General features: G+C 40.5%; 1 protein-coding gene across 5 annotated transcripts in view; it reads right to left on the bottom strand.

Annotated features, from left to right (window-relative positions):
* Positions 1–5,888, bottom strand: part of bsna (bassoon presynaptic cytomatrix protein a) — a 157,919-nt gene extending 152,031 nt beyond the window's left edge. For all 5 annotated transcript variants that reach the window (XM_051424055.1, XM_051424056.1, XM_051424061.1 and 2 more), the window contains exon 1: positions 5,473–5,888. In XM_051424055.1, the coding sequence (XP_051280015.1) occupies positions 5,473–5,660 (188 nt within the window). In that variant the 5' untranslated portion in view covers positions 5,661–5,888. The remainder of the gene's footprint in view (positions 1–5,472) is intronic.
* Between the last annotated feature and the right edge of the window lie 12,447 nt (positions 5,889–18,335).

Genomic DNA, 18,335 nt, shown 5'->3' with positions numbered 1-18,335 from the left:
AACGGCAGAAGTTGTGTGACGTTGTTATAGCACCCAAGGACTTCATAAGGCGGTGGGAGTTGGTTGATGTGTCAACAAAGCATGTGAACCACAGCCCATCACTATTGACACAAAAGATTGGATGTTAAAAGGGAAAGTCTTCAGAGTTTACACATCGGGTTTACAGGTCTTGGGGAATACTAATATATTATGTAAAAAAAAAGTTATTTTTAGTTAGATATTTAGTATAGAGCTGTTTTTGGCTCCAGAGGAAGTGAGACGAGTTGAAAGAAGTGAGCTTACCAGACCTCTTTAGCTCTCTCCTCATCTCTGCTTGACTCTAGTAGCTCCAGGCTACATTAGGTGCTACTGGCATAATGCGCCTGAATCTCCAACAAACTGTCGGCAGGCAAGTTACATTGTGGCTAATGTACAGTAGTCAGTACATTTTAACAAGGAAGAAGAATGTATGGAATTTGATACTTTTTTAACAGTCTATTGTGAGTTTGACAATGTTTCTGTGGAGAACTCTTTTAACCGAGTAGTTTGATCCTTTCAGAAGAGAATGACAAACAACCTGTTTTGTCATTTAGGTTGGAGGACAGTTTTTTATGACCACTGCCAATATTTTTTTAAATCCTTGTTTTCTACAATATCTGCACAGTGTTCTATGGTTAAGTTTAGGGAAAGATTGTGATTAAGGCAAATAAACCATGGTTAGGGTATGATCAGCCAACTAAAAGATGTGGGACAGGTTAATGGAAATCAGTTACTATTAATAAAAAAAACCCAAGTCTGTGTTAGGAAGGAAACTCTACCACAAGTCAGTTGCCACCCCAAACTGCACACCCTTAGAGGGCGTTCAGACAGAAATCTGCATTAAAGCAACACAGGGGCGGACTGGCCTCATTCACATAAATGATGACACTGTGTTTTTTCATGCAGGGCTAAAGCTGTTCTGAACACAGCCTGATTTTTTTGCCTTGCTACAAAAACACTGCTTTAAACTGAAAATGGCACATAAATCGTGAGGTGTGGAATCATCCTATACAAATGTAATTCCTAGGGATACAGGGCTGCACCGGGGATGGGGTTGCACTGGAACTAGTGTGCCTAAACACGTTGCATCAATTGTTTATATGGAGGGACAGAAATTCGAAATCACTGATGAACCATCCAATTTAGTCTGATGGTAATCTTAAGTAGGATCAAGACTGTAGTTTTCCTGACAATATAATGTGCTTTTGTTTATATTGCTGGTTGTTCTTGGATGTACACCTTTTGATTTATCACTCCCCCCTTCACTCCCTTCCCCCTTCCTGTAGCCCATTAGGGTTTGTCCTATTGTACAGCAGGCTACACTTGATCTATTTCTACCAGCCTCTGTTCTTCCTTCACTTCACCTCCTTCAGCTCTCTCTCTATCTTCCACTTTCCCTTACTCTCAGTATCTCTCCTTTTCTCTCTCTCCTTATCTGTACTCACATACCCTATAGCACTAAGGTTGTATCTCATTGTAAAGGCAGAGCCATTTATAGGCTGCTGGCTATTAGTCTAAAAGGGGGTGGGGGGAGAGAGAGATAGAGGGGGAGGGATTTTCACAGGAACAGCAAATGTGCAGTATAGTTGCAGAAACTGTGCTCTCAAGAAGTGTGATGGCTTTAGTTGTTTCAGCAAGTGCCCCAAAACAGCATGTCTTTGAGTTAAAGTGACAAAGCCCTCTAGTGGCAGTAGCACTTATGATGTGAGCAAAGGAGGAAGTCAGGTGACATTATTATAGAGCAACAATGTCTGTGTAAGGAGGAGGTCGAGCAAACCATCAGACTTCAACATGAGAGACCGCTGTTTGTTTCTTGTTTTACAGAAGTACAGTTCAGATTTTTGGGGTTTTTTGAAAAAATATTTTTATTGATTTTTATTGCCTTTGATTGATAGTTACAGCTGAAGAGTGACAGGAAAGGGAGGACAAGGGATGACATGCAGAAAATGGCCACAGGTTGGAATCAAACCCATGGCCGCTGCAGCAAGAACTCTACCAAGTTACCAAGCTACCTGGGTGCCACGTTTTTGTTCCATAAACTTAACTACGTAAGTACTTATTTAAACCGAAACCACAACCTTGCCCAAAACTTAGCCTAACCCAAACCAAAACCTTGCCCAATGTTCACACATCATGAAACTTGTTTATTTTTCACAGTGATTTGTTATAGCTTTGGAAGGCACAGACAATATCATTGCTTCTGTGTGTCATACATGGACAAACTATGGATTGGTTCATTTGATTTGGAGGACTTGGTTCTATTTGAAGGTGGACACTGACATGAAGGCAAATAAACAGAACTGTTCTACATTGCATATAACTTATCATTGTAAAGACCACAAATAGCTTACATGTACTGCATGTTAAAACCTATTGCTGGCAATATTCTGCATTTTTCTTATTGTCAACAAATTCCTTTACAGAACCAAAGCCAGCAATGAATTGAGCCTACAAACACGTATTGTCAGTGTAACCAAACCTCATCTAGTTTATTCCTCTGTGCCACTGTACTCTTAAAAAGCATCAATGTTCCTTCATTACCATGAACATAGCTCATTTTGAGTCAATCCCACATGTCTTGGTGCCTAAAATATACTAAAGAGCACAATAGTCCAATTATTTACTCCTGTTTGAGCAACATTTGCTAACAACTACTGTGCCCCGGTGCTTTAGAAATTTACTGAGCCTTTTTAAACAAAACAGTTTATTTGTAGGGCATATGTTCAGTAGGAATCAATAGGCTTGGGGCTGAGTGCCACAGACACGGAAGGACAATCAGAAAGCACTGAGAGACAGACTAACGCAATGTTGATTTGGTCTTTCTATTAGGTTTATGGCGGTCTTATGTGTTAAAGAAAAACAAGCATACCTTTGCCATGCTGCTTTACATTATCAGCATAAATAGGACAAAATCACAACTGAGTGGTGTGGTAATTTAGAGGAAGAGGGGAAGAGCGAGAACGACGTCCTTTCTCCTATATTAAGTAGTGTGCAAAGGATGTAGAGACAGAGAAAAAAAGAGGGAGAGAGAAGCAAAAGAGGGCGGCAAAGCATGCGAGTGTGCAGAGGAGATGGAGCGAGGGAGTGGGAGAGAGAGAGTGATAGGAGCAGGCAGTCAGGCAGAGCAGTGCAGAAGAGGGAGGGCTGGTGTGTGTGAGAGTAAGAGAGGGGAGGAGCAAACACGCTCTGCACGTGATTCAGTCTGTTCACATGGCCTTGTATTACGCTGTTTCTAATACTCAGTTTGATGCACTGCATGCTGCAATCCCCAACCCACCCCCCAAAAAATAAATAAAACTGTTTTATTCCGAATGAATTTGAAAAGTGAACTAAAGCAGAAGACTACATCACAGCAATTCCCCTAAACAGAGTAATGCAGCTGAAGCTGTCATCTGCTTTCTGAGTCCCTGTGTTATATAATGATGGATAGGCCTGTGCTGCTCTGCTCTTCTCTCCTACAAAGGCATGAATCAAACCTGGGATGTGTCCTAAATAAAACCCACACACACAGACCCTGGAGTGTGTAGGCCAGCTGTAGCCCTACTCCAGCATTATTTCCATTACAAGTCAACCTGATTAGGTCTCCGCACAGCAGCCTGGCTGCAGGAGGGTTTCATGGATCATGAGGTGGTACAGTAAATTGGGATTCCTGAAAGACAAGAGAGTGTGTAGCATCTGCATTAGCTGAGCCGAGCTAAAGGCGAGTGGAGCTGTAGGTGTGGTGCTGCATGGGAGCAAGCTGTATGTGGTAGGATTTGTGTAAACTGTACAGCTATTGTGCAGATGTTATGTCAGGTCATGATAAGTTACATTAGGGAATATAGCTTTTATGCAGAGTTATGTCATCAGATGGTATGGTGAAAGAACCTCTAACCAGGGTACAAAAAAATGATATTTCATATGATTGTCCTTGAAAAATGCTGACAGTCATATTACAGTGAGAACAGGGTTGCACATATTTTGATTAGAAAAATAAAACGTGCTCAAATTGGTGGATGATTTTTCATATATACAGATGTTAAAAATTACATTTTCCTATGAGATCTGGTTGTGTGTGTGCATGGAATAGCAAGATGTATATGGCATATGGTGTATGTCATAGTGCTGTTTATGTCATGGCATAGTATGGTTATTTTATAGCCTGTTTTTGCATGCAGTAGATGTTGCACTGGGAGACGCTGTACATTGGTAATATCAGTATTGTGAGATGAGATCAGAAATTGGATTTTGCTGTTTTCAATTCATCATACACACTGAGGTAGCTTTAAAAAAGAAATAGTAGGCTTAGGAGGTAATTCTGTCTGAATACCTCTGCCATAAGGCACAGTAGTTGGCTTTGATTTGGCTGAGATTTACAGTGTGGTGTGGGCTGGACTGGTATGGTATATGGTATATGGTATATGATATATGGTATTATATATAGTATGGTATATGGTGTATGGTGTGGTATATATGGTATATGGTATGTTATATAGTATGTTATATGGTATATAGTATAGTATATAATATGGTATATATGGTATGTCGGTAAGCACCGTATGTCTGTCGCTTCTACGTCATTAACGGGAAACGTTGGCGTTGCTGATAGTACCAGTACTACACACACACACATCATCAAACACACGCCTACAGAGCCAGGCAAGCCCCTTCACGTACGAACACACACACACGCGCACACACGCACGCACACACACGCACGCACGCACACACACACACACACACACACACATTGAGCAACCCCCCCCCCCTCGCCCATGCGGAAACAAGCGAGAGTATTAAGACGCTTCAAGCATCCACCTGCATCACAAACCACAAAAACGTCCCCTGGTCACGTTTCATAAACGACACCCTCAAACATCTCAGCTGGAAATCACCTCCGAGATAGAAACGAGCGCTCAGTTGTGTATTTTTTTCATTTGTTTTTTTTGAGTACGTGTCTAACGCAACACACTACGACAAAGCACAGCCCGAGCTGAAGGAAGGAGGAAATACTATTACAGCACATGACACCAGCGGAGTAAAAAAAAATATCACACAACCGATGACAGCCGTAGCACGGATCACACGGGCACTGTGGTGGTTGTAAGCCACCTTAATATGCAATGTCAAACCTATTTTGGGAAACATGTTCAAATGAGCCACCGGGGCTCCGCGCTGCAGCGTGTAGCGCTTCAGCACCGCGGACAGCTCCCGGGTTTCTCATCCCAGCGTCCGGAGACTGCCGCGGGAGGATGTCACTCCTCTCCTGCTTACAACACCCCATCATATGTCCTCCTTACAGAGGGGAGCACTTTGTAACACCCGGTTAATCCCATCCCTGTGTAATCTGAACCAAACTACATCTGTTGTCGTGTTATCCACCAACCGTTTCCGTGTTAAAACACACACACACTGGGATGTACCCAGTTCACCCAGCCCATTCACCCGAAACACCTCTACCGCTGCTGCTCCTACCTCGTCATTCCCATCCCGGGCCCTCCGACTCCCATTCCTCCCCCGGCAGCGGTTCCGTTGACCGGCTTCATGTGCTGTCCTGCTCCCGGTCCCGTTGCGGGTCCGCCGGGCATCACCGACCCCATCATCCCGGTGGTTCCCGGCTCACCGGGCTGCCCGCCGCCCTCCATGCTCGCTTCGTTCCCCATCTCGGTCTCGGCTCAGGAGACGGGAGGGAGGTGGAGAGAGGTATCAGGTCAAATCGGCGTGTCGCTTTTGTATCACTATGTTGTGTTGTCTTTTAATAATCAAAAGAATGAATGGAAAAAAGGGGAGAGAAAACTGGGAGAGCGAACTCAGCGTTGCTCCTCCATCACCGCCATCATCATCATCATCCTCCTCGTCAGCTTCAGGACCAGCGGGCTGCCTCCCGACGCGATGACGGGAGCGCGCCGAGCTGCGCGGCCACGGCGACGGTGAGAGGAAATAAAAAAGCGTGAGAGGCGAGAGAAAGCGAGATTAGATTAGATTAGATCAAAGTTAAAAGAGCCCCGTGGGGCAAATGGGGTCGCGGCAGCAGATATTTGGATACAACGAGCAATGCGGAGATAAATGAAAAGAAGGGTACACTCTGACCTCCAGTTGGCGGCCATCATAAGGAAAACAGACACAAATAGAAAAAAAATTCAATTATCTGTCTCAGAGAGGTATTCAGGTGGTTTTATCCCCGAACATTACCTTCCCCCTGTTCATAACTCGTATCAGTTTGTTTTTATTGACTCATATGAATTCACCACATTCATGTTTATGAGATCATATAAAATAGGTAAACGGATTTTAGGCTCCTCATCCCTGAATGTAGCAATACAGTTAAACAAAATGACCAATCTACCAGGAAACAAACAGATGTTTACAAAGAAATAACAATACATTATGTGCATCTTCAGCCTGTTTGTCTTTAATGTTTATTTGAAATGTGGAAATAAGCATCACTATCCATCAATATATCTATATCTATATCTATATCTATCTATAGTTATGTCTGCATTTGACCAAAAATGGTTCCCATGATCAAATGACTGAATTTACAAACAGCTATCTGAAGTGCAAGAGTACGCAACTACAGACGCGGGCACGCGCTCTCTGGCTGAGAAGTGGAGGGTGAAGGAAGAGAGGGAGGGAGGTACAGTGTGTGGGCGCGTTCACACGACACTTTCTCACTTAAAGAAGGGCATGAGGAGCGACGTGAACGCGCCGAGGCGTCAGAATCGACTGCACCGGCGCATCACGTGTCCAAAAACACTCCATGGTGTTACACACCTGCTGGATACTCACTATTACAGGGAATGATGTCTTCCTGGTAGTGCATATTAGTGCTCTGGAAAACATTTATTTGTTGAATTACATCTGGACAGGCTCCTATAGGCTTTCTGTGTATTGTAAAAGAGGAGTTAATACAGGAAATGTGAGTTCAAAGAGAAATCCAAATAACACATTGGATGAAAGCTATGCCAATATATTAAAATATCAGTTCAAACTGTCAAAAGTACATTTGACCGTGATACGTGTTACCACGTGTTAGTGAACAATATTGCATATTATATGCAGTATGTCAAATATCATAGGTTTGGATCCAGATTATTATTTATTTTTTTAAAACCAGTTTTTAACCTTATGATATTTTAAATCTCTAAAGTACTGCGTTCTTAGTTTGGGAAAAATGGCATTTGTATGTTTTATGATTATCTGCCACCAAGGCTGGATTACTGACCAGGCAAATTAGCCAACCGTCAGGGGCCACTTTTGGTTTTGTCATTTGATGAATTGTTTGGGAATAAGCCAAAGCACTCAATCAATTGATCAAGATCATAAGCACACTTTATGTATTCATTCAACCGTTAAGCCGTATTTTCTGTCAATTTTATCTCCCTACATTTTGTCTTGGTGTGTCATGGCCATGGTCGTGCCTTATATTGTCTGTCTGCATCTGTGTGTCTGTGTGTTGGTGTGTGGGCATGGTCTCCTTCCTCACTCTGGCTCCTGGCTCTGCTCTCTCTTCACACCAACCTGCCATCAAGCAATCACCACTGCCTTCAAGAACTCAATTTACAGTCCCTGCTGGATTATAGGTCACCGTTCGTTCATATGTTGTGCTTCCTGCTCACAAACTAGTTCATTTTGTTTGTTTGTTTGTTTGCCTGCCTGCCAGTGTGTCTTCCACCTGTTTCCCCTGGTCAGGATTACCTGCCTGTCTGCCCATCTCTCCATCTCAAGCCTGTCAACCAGCTCTCATCCCTGGAATTCCCTCCACTCGGATTCCTTCCCCCTCAATTCAGCCCCAAACTCCAGCCAGACACCATCCCTCTTACCCTGCCTGTATGACAATAAAAGACTTGTTTTCACCTCACCTGCTTGTCTAGTGTCTGCATTTAGGTTTAGCTTAAACATGTGACACCATGCCAGGTATGTAATGCCGATAGAGAATTTCCCTTCATTTTTCACACAATCTATTTACTTTCTGCATCAACCCAATCAATTTATATACACAACATGTGTAATATCTGTGAAATTGTAGAATGTGAAGTCCTTGTTATAATGCCAAAATCCAACAGTATTACGTACACAATCTGATAACTACATCCCTGCCTGTCGCAAAATGTACATAGTCCAGACTTCAAAAAAATTTGTTTAACCACAAACAAGGGGCCAGCAGGGTCCCACAGCTCATTTTTGGTTCTTACATTCCTTGGATCTGTCTGCCACTATGTTCATCATTGTAGGACAGCACTTGAAGCCACTCCAGTGGGTAGTTAAAGCAACTGAATAACAAGCCAAGAACTATAAAAAGGCAAATGGTAGTCAACACCATTATGCAGCTTAAATATTTTCTGTTCAGTTCTCTAGATTCAGCATCACATTTTATTTGACTTGAACCTCCCCTGGATCAATATCATCAACAGCAGTGGGGACAAAACATTAACACCAACAGTAGCAAATATGTAACTGTTAAAAAGGCACATTTAAGAGAGAGGGCGTTTGAGAAACACAAAGTGAAAAATGGGGTATTAAATCCATCCCAGCAACAATAACAACAAAGTCGGTCAGATAACTGCCTCCAAGCAGTGTGTCCCACCCTGAGCCACTGGGAAAAGGTCCACTCTCTGTTCCAGTGCCAAGTGTCTCCCTCTAAGGCCAGACTTTATAGAGATGAATAAAGCCTGCCAAATAACTTCAGCACTGCATGTATACTGTGCTGTATCTTTCTCAGCATAGAGGAAAGAGACAACGTGCTGCTTCTGCTGCTGCTGCTGCTGCAGCTACAAAAGACAGAGAAAAAAACAATTCTCCTCTAAGCTTCTTTCACATTTCACAAATAATGCTATTAGTTTTCATTTTAGACTTTTTTTTCCCTCTCTTTTGGTCACACTCTTTGTTAGTCCAGGACCAAAAAACGGGCATGACCTTGTTTCCCTTTTTGAAAGATGTCAAGTGATTGTGTTTTTAACATTAACAACTTATAACAAGGTTGCACCAGGAGCAACTAACAAGTAGACAACAAAACAAATTAGTAGAAAAAATGGGAAAGAAGAGAAAGAATAAAACTCTCCAACAAGAAATTACAGAGTTAAAGAGAGAACTGAGGCACTTAAATGTAACAATACTGAATTCATTTAAAGGATGCAAAAGGCAAGTGAGCGCTCCTCAGGGGCAACCCAGCTAAGTGCCAAACTTAGTCAGTTTTTTGGCTTTGTACCAGCATAGGCATAAAATAACTGTGAGCTCTCCCTGCTCTGAGTTACTAAGTGCTATTGAGAGATGTTTGTTAGATCATACCTGTCGGTTGGCAACACCAGTGCTGTCTAAATGAAACTTCACTAAATATTATATATACATATTTTCACATTGGTAAAGTGACAAAATGATAAGGTGACAATATGTAAATGGGCCTATAGGTGCTCTGCCATCTTTAGTTTTGTGTGTAAGATTTGTAAACTGTTGCAGATTTGTACTTTAAAAACACATAAATCACAAAACCGGTCATGCAGATAGTTTTGGCAGGGGGGTTGGTGCGAGCCAAAAGTCCAGGGCCATTTTTCATTCTCAGTCTGTTGCAGTTTGACAGAGAGATCTGAGCATTATGGCAAGTGACTAGGACATTTGAGAATGGATATTCATTGTTGTCCTTTGGGAACATGATACTGTGAAGAGAATCTAAGCACAAAGGTCAATTTACTTGCTTCAAAGCTTTCACTTGAAAAAGTGGCCACTTGGGCGGCGGCAGAGACCGGCTGTAAACAGCACTGACATATTATCACCTTTTAGAGTCGATATAGCAAACTTGTTAGCAAACAGTTGCTTATTTACACACCCAGCAGATACATTCATTTAGAGTGGTGTTGCTGGCCACCTGACGGATGTAAGTTAAATATTCACCCTCTCTCTCTTGTTCAGTTGTGAGCTCCACATACTCCAGAGGGAAATATCTGGCTCTCTATCTGGCTAAAAGCTCCACTATGTTGATAAGAGTGACAAGAGTGACCCAAAGCAGCGGGCCATAAAACCAAAACAGTTCATATACTGTGTAGAGCTGAGGGGATCTACTGAAATTACTCTCTGTGGAACACCGTCAGATCGACTGTTAATATAAACACACTAATTTAAAGATGCAGCATGAAACTTTCAGAGCAAGTAAGTAGATCTTTGCTCCTTATATTCTCTTTATCATAACTGGGACATTGCTTCTGTTAAATAGATGTTCCTTTTTTTAATTCTTTGAACAGTAATCTTGACATATGATTACATAAAACTAGCAAAGTAAGTGATACCTCTGGGGCAAGTGGAAATTGTATAAAGATCACGCAACTGTGCAGGAGTAATGAAAGGGCTTTGAATGTAACACCTCATTTAATGTGTAGCCTCGCTCTGACTGGTCAAAGACTCTAATCACCTGCAAAAAGATTTTGGCCTATTGGCTTCAAACACAGCCTGTTGAGTCTTGGCTGACCAGAGTAAGCAAAAAAATTTAGAAATGGGCTTCGGGCGGCTATCAAAAAAACCCAACTACATTTGTCATTTCTACAGTAGCAGATTGTAATGGCAGGAGTCCAAGCGCTCTCTTTTCAATCTGCTATCATGAAGTGGCTGATGAATTGTGGAATCCAGTTTCTCATCCAGTGTATTGTTTCCTGCTCCAGCAGAAAGTCCAGGTCGCTCAGGAAACCTGCAACACCGGAATCGATCACTTTGACAAACTGACTCATTGACGCTACTGTGGGGGCAAATACTTAAGGAGATTAAAATGAGCAACGTGCCAGCACTCCACTTCACTCCAAGCAACAAGCCAAGGCAGGGAAACCCTATTGGTCAGTTGTGAATGGTTGATTGAATGATTGATAGGCGGGGTAGACCTCAATCAGCACTTTCACCGCCCAAGTCCAGAGGTAGCAACAGAGCAGACTGTTCTGTGACTCTTGTCATTTATCTCCTTCCAGGTTGTCTGACCTTCCTTTGACTTCACCTCTTCTCCCCAGACAAGTCAGGAAAGAGGCACTTATAGCATTTTCCAGGACTATACCAGTGTTTTGGCCCTTTCCCTGTATATCATATACAGTAGTTTAACATTTCAAAATGTCGAGTTTTTGACATTTAATAGTGTTTACCCAATGAGTTCCATTCATTCCCTTTACAGTAAAAAAATCTTGCAGAGATAAAAAGGTATATGCACATTTAGTATGCCTTTATCTTGATCTGTTACAGTTGCATGCAGTTGTAAGTTGTTTTTTTATGTATAGTGAAATGAATGGAAGCCAATGGCTGCAAGACAGATAACACATTCAAACATGTGAAACACTTTTGTATAGAATCCATTAATAAATTCATGGCAAACCATTTTTTTGCCATCATGCAAAAACACTAAGATGACATTGCAGTTGCTGCTTCTTTTTGACACTGTACTTACAATTTAGTGAGAAACACTGGCTTGTGCTTTGCTGTGGATCTTCATCATTCTCAGTGGCAGGGAGACTGCAGTGATCAGACTGCAGTTGACAGTTTACGGCAGTTAAGGATTGCACTGAAAATAGGAATAATGAATATAAAATGTGGTTTATCAAACTTACATTTACATTTTTATTCAACTTATAATAGCATAAAACTTTTAGAAATCATGTATGTTGGATATTTCTTAAATTAACATTTTGTTTAGATCTCAAGTACCTGCTGCAGTACTCCAAAGTACTTCTAGGGGTATGTTTACCCCCATTTGAGAAACCCTGCATTGGAAAATGGTTGTCAGTGTGTTATATGCACCGATCAGCCATAATATTATAACCACTGACAGGTGAAGTGAATAACACTGATTATGTCGTTCGAAGACATCCTCATCAGTACATCTAAACTTAGCTCAAAAGAGTTCTAAAAAGTTTCAACAGCCCACTTCATAATCATGTATGATATAGTAGAAATAAGCCTGTTAGCACTGCTGCAAACGAATGTATGGATGAGGATCTTGGTGATAAACAAAATCAATTCAAGTTGTAGCAACAAAGGCATCAGGATGGGAATAACATTCTGTGTAAATCACTGATGTGCTTGAAAACTAGAAGTCTTAAAATACTCAGGTCAGGAGAGGGTTAAATTCAGCTACTGCGCATCATCTACTCCATCTTATTCACCCTTTAATCGATTTCTCTCTTTCCATCACAAAAGAGTCAGATGAGGAAATTTTCTCTTTCCCCCAATAGGAAATTAAGCCAATATAATGCCACGACATAAATAGTATTTTCACTGTGAAATTATTTAAATGAAGCTGTCAGTGAACAAGGTTATTTGTTGGTTCTTCTGGCTACTTGCAGAGAGAACTATGTCCGTTCTTTCATGTACATACTTTCCTACCTTCCTTTATTACTTCTTTTTTCCTTCTTTTCCTTCCTTTTTTTCCTTCGAGTTTTGATTTACAATTAATCACAACATTCAAAACGTACAAAATAATAACAGACATGTCTAACTATGTAGCTGTCTCAAGGTGATCATTATGACTTATATGGATATGATTCTGTTCCATTTAGGTTGGTTAAAGTCTTTGGCAAACTACCCCTAGGTCACGACATTTTGACTTGTGGCAGGAAAAGCAAAGATACTACTGACATAATGGCTTTGTTCTATTCAGTAAGCCATGCAGAATACCAGGACCATAAAACTGAAGCAGCCAAATTGAATTCAGCCTTCATTAATTTTTTTATTTACTCCTGTCACATGTTCTTTCATGAAAAAACTCTATTGTCTGACCCAGTAGCCTCCCAGATGGCTATGCACAATTTTAGGTTAGCTTGGTAATGGCTAACCAACTAGCGACTGTAATAATACTGACATCATCAGCCTTGTGACAGCCAAAATTAGCAGCTAATGATATATTTTATCATTTTAGATTAACATTAGTCTTGTGCTGGCCTTGTTCACAGCTGTCGTTGCGGACTCATTTTACATTAGCTTTAGCCTTGTGATGGACAAAGTTAGCAGCTAATAATAACGCTACTGACACTGTGTAAGTTTAGGTGGACACTGGCCTTTTGATGTGAGTAATAGCATTTAATATTAGTAAGAATATATAATTGTACCACCGTTTCTGATGGCCACAGTTACGGCTAGTACCCACTTTTTCTGATTGAGTAGGGTGACCAGCTAATGTTGTTGACATTTCGTATTCTTAGGTGAACATTGGCCTTGTGATAGCCAAAGTTAGCTATAATATTACTTATATTGTATAGTTTTGTTAATATTCTTTCCTTGTTCTAGGCTAAGCTAATTCAATTAATGTCCTTTTGGAGTTATCATAATTACGATTTTCCCACTTGTAAATAGCGCTCAGATCAACGTTCAAGTCGTAGGCTATTTACGACTGAGAAACAATGACCAAAGACCGTTGTTCAGTGTAACTAAACTCTGATATTTAGGAGGATCTATTGGCAGAAATGGAATATAATATTTATAGGTATGTTTTGTCAAATACAGATGCCAGTGACGTTCAGTTAGTTGCAATCTGAAACTTCACCACTAGATGACGCTAAATCCCACCCACTGATCTTTTAATGGTGATGGCGTTACATTGCCAAAGCACAGTATAGCAGCGAATACATGTCACTGACACTTAACTAGCCTGCTTGTGTTTTACCTTAAGGTTAGCCTCGCAACGACCAAAGTTAGCCTAAAAACAAAGGAAGGATGGCGAGCTAGAGAACAGTCATGGATTTTATGTTTTGTCATCACAATCAGGCCATTGTTTCTTTTTTCTGTATGTGAAATGAATTAACTGTATATACACAAGATTAATATGTGTTAGCAGATCAATAACGTCTTTCTGTCTCTCAGTAAATTGAGGGGTTCTAAGCAGCAATCTTTGTTTTATATCAAAAATCATGTAAATCACTTGTCAGTCATGTAAAATAAAAGTCAATGTGTCATGCATTTGGAAGTTTTTCTTTCCAGCACAGGAGACACCCATTAAACAGTTAAATCCCCAGAACAAGTGAAAAGCAAACAAACACATTCATTTCCATGTGATGCTGCAGCTTTGCCACTGACGGGACAAGTGGATTCAAAGGTTGTTTACCTTCCCCACAACACATGCTGGGTTTTAAAATGATGCTTTAAGAGAGAAAGTCTGGGTTTTTTTTGCCGTGTTTGTACCTCAGAGCCTTGGAGCCAAGTCCTAATGAGAAGAAGGGAATAACAGTTGTTGTTTTTCTTCTTTCCTTCCCTCATTTATGGAGAGACCGATCAAAGCTTTTATTCAAAATCATTTAGGGGGGGTGGAAGAAATATGTGCACTGTTAAATGTGATTTCTCTTATGTGACTGCTTCATAAATACAGAGAGCATAATGCAGCTATTCACTACGATAATAAATAATGATACACTACAGGGAGCATAAGGAGAGGCTGTATTCGCTTCTCTTTCTGCTTTTATTCATTCTCTTTCTTCTCTGTCGCTTTTGCCCCGTGGAAGTCATAACAGAAAGAATCAAACAGCCCTTTCAACTCATCTGAATGTAAACTTGAAACATGAAATGAATAATTTATTTAATTTAAAGCTAAAGAATTGAGTTTATATGTCTGATCCTGTAGAATTTGTGGCCAACATTCAAAAGGCTGAGAGCAAGAGAGAGACCAGTCACTGACTCATTTTTCTCCAACTATCTATGCCTCACAAAAGAGTTGCACCACCCTTTTCATCCTCTGAATGCAGAGTTAATTACTGTAATGTGTGTGATGGGAAAGATTCGGCCCGTGTCAGCATTCTGTCTGGGCGGCGTCCCAGCATATCCTGCAGCAGAGCGGACTGAGAGAAATCAGTGATGAGGACCTTGAAGAGAAGGTTAATCTGAATGTTGGTTTTAATCTGCACTATAACCTGTTTTTCAATTGTAAGACTGAAGGTTATAAATTGGTTACCTTTTTACCTTTTTGTGTGCTTTCTTACCTTATGGTGAAACATTTTGATTCTTAATGCAAACATATTTTGGGCACAAAGTGAAAGAAAATGAAGGTAAAAGATAGTTAATTAAAATCAGGGTTTGAATCCGACCTGCGGCCCTTTGCTGTGTGTCATCCCTCTCTCTGCCCCCCTTTCCTGTCTATCTTCAGCTATCTCTATCATAAAGGCAATAAAAGCCCCCCCAAAAAATACTAATTGAAGATTGTATTGCATGTTGTCTCAAATGTTGAAAATAAGTTTTTCACATATTTGTTTTTCAAAGTTGATTGAAGTGAACACATTTTTCCCTGATCAGCTCCTTTTACCTTGGACAGCTCCCCAGGAAACTGTCCAGCCATCTGAAGAGTTTGGAAGTTTAATATAAATATAGAATCTGTGCCAGAGCAATCTTCTCTAAAGAGGTCTGCTGTGCGAAAATCACTCACGGTTCCCACGACTTACTAAAGGAAGTGTTGGCAGGCAGAATTTTCCCTCCAGGCAGAATATAAAATTACACCTATTAATGTAAATTTAGGTCACTATTATAACAGCATATATATTTGTGTCATTTCAAATGGTTCATATCAGATCTACAGGCTGCATTTGTGTAGACAGGTAGACAGGAGTCTGCAGAGCTGTTTCATTTTAAGCTGGGTCAGACGATAATGCAGTCCTGTCCCATTATATCCCAACCAACCGGAGGAAGCTAGGCTGATGGCTGACAATGAAAGAATGAAGGTTGCCAATGAAAGAAGACAGGAAAACAATACAACAAAAGAAAAGAACTGAAAAGGAAATCATCAAAAAACACTGATACCATACAGAAGCGTGTAAACTAAGAGACCAGAGACAAGGACGGATCTGGAGAAACATTCATAGGGTGGCCAGAGGGTGGCAGAAATATATGTTGATTTAATCGCTCAAATCACATAATCAATATTTGCTTTGAAAAGACCCCCAAATGACAATATTTTAACGCAAGGTTTTATAACTCTAAATTGTTTTATTTCCAAATCTTGACAAATTATCCCAAATACATGTCTTTTTTCTGTCTTTTGAAGCCCATCACTTATCATTAAATTAATTTCCATTTTTTTAACATGTAAATTCAAACAAATCTAAATCAATGTGTTTTGACAGCATATAACAATAAATATGGGGTGGCCACCCTTCTGGATCTGCCCCTGACTAGAGAGAACAGGGTAGCTTCACACAGTGAGAACACAGTTACTGTACCTCACTGCAGACACCAGAACAGCAACATGCACCTGCAGCTTTGCCTTGTTGCTCGCATGGTGCTGTGTTAACAGATAGGGGGTCAGGGTATGTGAGGACATGATGCTTTACAGACAGTGAAGACACTCTCTATAAAGCATATCGTGCACAGCAATTGTAATAAATCTACAAGTTGTTTATGCATACTGTGTTGAGGTTGAGGCTGAAGTAAAAGTACCCTTATGGAGAAAACTGATTCACTGTAGTTTTATCAGTTTATTGCTCGTATTAGATCTGACATAAGGCCTCTCAACAAGACTCTGCTTTTACATAAAGCAGCATATGGCAGAGCTGATAAGTGAGCACTCGACACGTGATTTCCTCTCTGCTGCACCCCACACACACACACACACACACACACAAACACTGGGGAGGAGAATAAGAACAGCAAGCATAGACCTTGAAACAATTGATGATACTGATGGTGAGATAATAAACACACAATTCAAGTTCAAAGTGGAGTTAATAAACTTTTGTTGCAGCAGACATTTTGAGTTGTTTTAGCATGAGGTGAAACCAATTTTGTTGAATGATGGCTGAGTTCCATTAAATGTCCCAGTAAGCCATGACAGTGAGAGCTTGGAAGCAGCTCTCCTAAATGGAATGCGTTCCTTCTTTATGTTATTAATTACACCAGTGCTTGTTTTTACCATATTCCATATGTAGTTATAAACTGCAGTGTTAGATGTTTGGACCACTGAGATCACCATCATCCTGTTATAACATAAACAAGTACACAATGTGCTGGTTAGAACTCCACTGTCATCTGTTTTAATGTCACAGCTGTGCATTGTGGGTTATTCCCTTGAGCAAAAGTATGCAGAGTTGTAGATTTAAGGAAAGTGTGCATGAAAGGTTCAAAAGTCAGTTGGACGGCCTTTGAGCCCTCGCCTAGCTTCACAGTGGGAAAGCTCTGAGCCCTTGAACACTCCTCTGTTGCTCATGATTTGCATTGTGGGACAATAGAGTCAATTAACAGAACACTGAACAATCAGACATATTCTGTGCTCATACTAACATCAACCTGCTTTAGAAATGAAAAAGATCAGGGCAGTACAGCATTACATGGGAAGTGGCTCCATCTAGTGTACATATGAAGTCAACACAGGTGAAGCTTCAAACGTCTCTGTGCCTGATTGCCTTTTTGTCTCTCTGATTGCGTTTGATTGCAGTCACCATCTTGAGCTGTCTGATAAAATTAACAAGTTGTAACCACAGGGATCTTTCCTGTCGCTACTGATCATTCCACATGATGTGAATGCAGCACGACTGCCATTGCAGTGTGTGCATTTCGTAGACTGTATAATTAAAAAGTGCATTTGCATGTTTAGAGGGCTTTAGACCCAACTGGGTCCTTAAGACCTTGAACATTTGTTTCTATAATCATCAGCTATGCTACAAGATGAAGATGCCATGTTTTTTACCTTGGTGCAGATTTTGGTTTTCAGAAAATCTGGACAATATAATAAATTTAAATCATATGACTTGTAATTGTGTTTTAAACTATCTCAAATCTATTTTGAGGTTTGTGCATTTACAGTTGATGAGCAATCTCCACTAAATTACTTTATTAAGTAAATCTCAATTAAATAAAGTGTTAAACTTGTCTGAATAAAGTATCACTATTCATTAAATTAATAAAAGCAGCTTAAAAATTATATCAACAAATGAATATAAATGTAGGCCATCTGTGCTGATAACTCCCCTTGAATTTCAAATGCGATGTATTATTAAGTTCCTCGTAATCAGTCAAGAATAAATACTGATATCATTGATTTTGCAGAACCAAATGTATTTTGACTGCATCGCATATAAATTAAAGCATTGCACTCCTGCACTGCAGCTTGTTTACTGGGTTTGTGGGTATTCCTGCCTGTTTGCTAGCCTGCAGAGGTGTGTGTGTATGGGGTTGGATTGGCTTTTTTCAAGGTCTCAGAGCCATGGGTGAGGAAAGATCGCCTGAAACTGACTTGAGACAATTTTCTTAGCAGCCAGTAGCGTCCATCTTCCCCTGTCATTCCACAGACATCTAACATCAATCACATACACATGCACAAACACCTTTATCACATTAATCCTGACGTTTATTCTATTTTCTGCTCCTCCTTAGACTACTGCTGCACAGACACCAACATCAAC

This window comes from Dicentrarchus labrax, unplaced genomic scaffold (genome assembly GCF_905237075.1).
Source record: "Dicentrarchus labrax unplaced genomic scaffold, dlabrax2021, whole genome shotgun sequence".
NCBI lineage: Eukaryota > Metazoa > Chordata > Actinopteri > Moronidae > Dicentrarchus > Dicentrarchus labrax.
Note: the sequence above shows the minus strand (reverse complement) of the source record. Positions and strands in the feature narration are given on the sequence as shown.